Genomic DNA, 5,000 nt, shown 5'->3' on the forward strand with positions numbered 1-5,000 from the left:
ACTCTATTCCATCTAGATATAGCTAGTGGCTACCATGCTCATACTGAACTTTTTAACAACTGTAAACAGAAATGTCACGCTAGCAACAACTCATTACATGTTTCCATTTCCTAACAATCCTATTATTAATAGCTTAACATTGTGCCAATAATGGCAAACAGTTATTAGAGTTGGATCATTTCATCTTGTGAACAACAGCTGGCAAAGGACGTTATGGAGAACCGTTGACTGCTTGAAGTGACAATGTACTATTTAACAATACTTTGTTGTCTAATTGCACAATTTCTTTAAAATAATAATTTATACCACACTTTACTTGTTTATGCTTTTTTTTGGGGGCTAATTTGTTGTTGCATACCCCTCAAAATGGGTAGCTGCCCCTGCTCCCTTCTCCTTAACTACCACCCCGCACCCTACCCCCACTTCCCTCCCATCATAGCACCTCTTACCCCCACTTCTCTTACCCCAACTCCCTCCTGCACACAGCACCCCTCCTTACCATAGATATATATAGAATGGCTGGATGTCTATATGGAGTCTCCAATGGCATCATCAAGCACTCATCTGTCACAGACAAGCTTTCATCTGGTGGGCTCTGTGGTGTCTGATGGTCCTTTCTTCACTAAAGGTAATGACACTACCTGTCATTACAGTGCACCATTGGAAACACAATGTTACAGTTATTTATTGACTGTGGCAAGATGTATACGCGAGGTGCGGACGCCCGACAACCCATTAGCAAGCAGCTGACGCAGACATCTAGCCATACCTATATATCTATGCCTCCCACTCCCTCCTGACACAGCACCCCCTCCTCAGGCGACGGGAACCTATTTTTGACTAGGGTGTTGAATAACAAAATAATGGATGTCCGATGACCCCCCCTCGGACATGTTTAGATTTTGACTACAACACGCTATTTTAGTGCAGTGTGCGGTGATAGCTAGAAGTTTTAGAAAGTTCCGGGCAGCCACAACGCACGTTCATGACAGACTCCCGAGTCCATCGCCAATTTAACCCCACACAGAAGCCAAGACTTCATCAAGAATGTATTGACTATTTTAGTATAGTTATGAAAATTACTTTTCTGATCACAAACCACACCAGAAATGTTAGGGTTTTAAATATAGGCTAATAATCAGGCTACAATGATCTCAGTAAACAATTTCTGAATAACCCAGTGTGTCATCTCCAGCAAGTATGTGTCCTAATAATTTATCTTAGCGACTAGGATAGTGAATGATTTCACTAGCTATGCATTTATTATTTTGCAAAACTGTAAAACACAAGTAAAGTTTCTTTCAGCTTATCCATGGTTTTTTTGAACGGTAAATCGTGAGCAGAATATGTAGTTATATCAACTGAAGTGTAGGCTCGCCACACTTGATCGCTATCACATAGATGAAACCACGCCACGTTCTTACAGTAACTGACTCAATGCTCACGCTTGATTCCCTCATAATCAGCACTTTTAGTAGCCTATATTCGAACTTCATTCATAATCCTTTTGCCAGGACTCATCATTTCACACAAAATATAAATAACGTCAGACAGCCTAATTAGCAATTATTTAAAACATATCAAAAATCTATCTCCTGCCAGCAGGGGTGCTGCAGCACCTCAGCACCCCTCCCGCGCTCTCTGCCCCTCCTCACTCAGCACCTTTCCCAGGCCCCCAGCCCATGTAGGCATTCTGAAGGCGCCTTTTCCAGTCGTCAGTCCATGGTCAGTCTCTTGCCCCTGACCTGCGATAAAATGGGTATCTAACAGAAATCAGAAAAAGATCACATCAATTACCAGCCACATCAATCACCAGCCACATCAATCACACCAGCCACATCAATCACCAGCCGCATCAATCACACCAGCCACATCAATCACACCCAAAACCGTTATTCAACACACCCAACCAAGTGTTATTAATCTTATATCAAGATTATATATCAAGATCAAGAAAATTGTTGGTATTGTTTTGCATAAAGAGACTTACTTAGCCCTTTCATGGGAAACATTTGACCTAATTTAAGAAAGTTTGACTTATTTTAAGACATCTCATCTCTGAAAACAAGCAAATTTGTCTGAAAAGGCATAAATTTGTCCTAAAAACAAGCAAATTTGTCTGCCAGTGCATTGAGTAAATTTGTCTTGATAAGACACTCAAAATAAGTCACAAGGTCTTCTTAAATTAAGTCAAAATGATCTTGGCTGGAGAGCACTAGATAAGTCTTTTCATACTAAAAACAATACCAAATAGATTATTTGATCTTAATAGAAGATTATTAACACTTGGTTAGATTTCATTTTTTGCAGTGCACCAGCCGCATCAATCACACCAGCCACATCAATCACCAGCCGCATCAATCACACCAGCCGCATCAATCACACCAGCCGCATCAGCCGCATCAATCACCAGCCGCATCAATCACCAGCCACATCAATCACCAGCCACATCAATCACCAGCTGCATCAATCACACCAGCCACATCAATCACACCAGCCACATCAATCACCAAACCCCACATCGTTAACAAAACACAACATTGATCACCAAACTCCACATCAACCACCAGCCACATCGATCACCACCAAACAACACATAAATCACAGAACACCACATTGATCATCAAACACATTGCTTGATTGATTGATTGACTGTTTGATTGATTGATTGATTGATTGATTGATTGATTGGTGTAGGTACCTGTCCAAGATTCTCTCAGGTGCTCCCTTCATGATGAGCAGGTTGGTGTTGGGACTTTCCTCAGGTTCATGAATAGAGAGCTATTGGAGGAGGACAGGAGGAGGGAGAGAGAAGGAGGAGAGAGAGAGGAGGAGAGGGAGAGGAGGAGAGAGAGAGAAGAGGAGGGAGGGAGAGAGAGAAGGGGTGAAGAGAGAAGGTGGAGAGAGAGAAAGTGGAGAGAGAGAAGGGGAGAGAGAGAGAGGAGAAGGAGGGAGGGAGGAGGAGGAGAAGGAGGAGAGAGGAGGAGGAAGGAGGAGAGAGGAGGAGAAGGAGGAGAGAGGGATGGGGGAGAGGGAAGGGAGAGAGGAGGAGGAGAGAAGGGGTGAGAGAAGGTGGAGAGAGAGAGAAGGAGGAGGGAGAGAAGGAGGGAGAGAGAGAAGGAGAGAGAGGAGGGAGAGAAAGAGGAGGAGGGAGAGAGAGAAGGGGAGAAATAGAGGAGGAGGGAGGGAGAAAAGGAGGGAGAGAGGAAAGGAGAAAAAGAGAGATGGAGGAAATGACAAGAGGGGGAGAGAGAGGAAGAATAACATAGGAAGAGAAGGGGGGAAGAGAGAAGGAGAGAGAGGAGGGAGAGAGAAGGAGAGAGAGGAGGGAGAGAGAGGAAGAATAACATAGGAAGAGAAGGGGAAGAGAGAAGGAGAGAGAGGAGGAGAGAGAAGAGAGAGGAGGGAGGAGAGAAGGAGAGAGAGGAGGGAGAGAGACGAAGAATAACATAGGAAGAGAAGGGGGGAAGAGAGAAGGAGAGGAAGACAGGAAGAAAGGGAGAGAGAGATTATATAATGAATATTAATGACAATGTAGCAACATGGAAACGGTCCAAATGTGGAGCTTTACGCCGTCATTGGCTGCCACCCATGATGTTCCAGACTAGTATCTCCCTGAGAGGAGTTATAGGTGGGCGTGGCCAGACTACCAAAAGTAGACCCTAGGTACTTTTACAGATCCCTTACAAACAAAGCTTGATGACAGAGCATTGTGTGTGTGTGTGTGTGTGTGTGTGTGTGTGTGTGTGTGTGTGTGTGTGTGTGTGAAGTGTGTGTGTGTAGTGTGTGTGTGTAGTGTGAGTGTAGGTGTGTGTGTGTGTGTGTGTGTGGTAGTGTGTGTGTGTGTGTGTGTGTGTAGTGTGTGTGTGGTGTGTGTGTGAGTGTGTATGTAGTGTGTGTGTGTGTGTGTGTGTGTGTGTGTGTGTGTGTGTGTGTGTGTGTGTGTGGCGTGTGTGTGTGTGTGTGTGTGTGTGTAGTGTGTGTATGTGAGTGTGTGTGTGTGTACCTGGTACTTGTTGGTGGAGTTGAAGGGATCTAGGCACTTTAGGAGTTGTTGTTGTGTGTAGTGTGTGTGTGTGTGTGTGTGTGTGTGTGTGTGTGTGTGTGTGTGTGTGTGTAGTGTGTGTATGTAGTGTGTGTGTGTGTGTAGTGTGTGTGTGTGTGTGTGTGTGTGTGTGTGTCTATGTGTGTGTGTGTGTGTGTCTGTGTGTGTGTGTGTGTGTAGTGTGTGTATTGTGTGGTGTGTATGTAGTGTGTGTGTGTGTGTGTGTATGTGGACTGGCCATCTGGCATACCGTGCATTTTCCCGGTGGGCCGACGCACCTTTTGGGCCGATAGAATAGGCTATATATATAATTTAATCATTTTGGCCAACGATAGGCCCAAAGAAATGACAATAAGCGGCCCACTGGTTACATTTTTTAATATGTCGACTGATCCAATAACAGCTCACGTCAGGGCCACCACTCGCATTTTGGCCCAGAGCCAGGATTTTGTGAGCCATCAGAAGTTAATCGAAGTTCCCTACACGAAATTGCGGAGGCTGCCGATAGTGACAATAGTAGGCCTAGTGCAAAAGTAACACCAATGTAGAAGCTTCAAAAATACAATATTGCAGATAGGCTAGCATATGTCAGCAACATGTTGAAGTTCGTTGAGTTTGAACGAGGATTTAAGCAAGCATACAGAGGGACAGTGGGCAGGTGGTGGAGCCTTGCGGCTACAGTACATGATAAGAACTCAGTGGTGGAGCAGGTAGGCTATGTGTGACATGTCATGCTGACAATGATGATTATGATGACTTATTAATTGCGATAATGTAATGATGTGGTTATGATAACGTAAGGCCGTGCTGTGATTATAATAACAAACAGCGTAACTAAATGTTCTAAATGAATGATATTTGCTACCCCGGACAGCAAAGGAGTGTCAAATCGATGTTAATTGTTGGTCAGATTGATCAGTTTCCGTCAGAAGCCCAAAATTCAACATCGATGGCA

General features: G+C 44.3%; 1 protein-coding gene across 1 annotated transcript in view; it reads right to left on the reverse strand.

Annotated features, from left to right (window-relative positions):
* Positions 1 to 5,000, reverse strand: part of atp1a2a (ATPase Na+/K+ transporting subunit alpha 2a) — a 56,050-nt gene that overhangs the window by 30,431 nt on the left and 20,619 nt on the right. Inside the window, 2 exon segments of the mRNA XM_048228244.1 lie at positions 1,084 to 1,087; positions 2,702 to 2,781. Coding sequence (XP_048084201.1) covers positions 1,084 to 1,087; positions 2,702 to 2,781 — 84 coding nt within the window.

The sequence above is a fragment of the Alosa alosa genome, chromosome 19 (genome assembly GCF_017589495.1).
Source record: "Alosa alosa isolate M-15738 ecotype Scorff River chromosome 19, AALO_Geno_1.1, whole genome shotgun sequence".
In the NCBI taxonomy this organism is placed as follows: Eukaryota; Metazoa; Chordata; class Actinopteri; order Clupeiformes; family Clupeidae; genus Alosa; species Alosa alosa.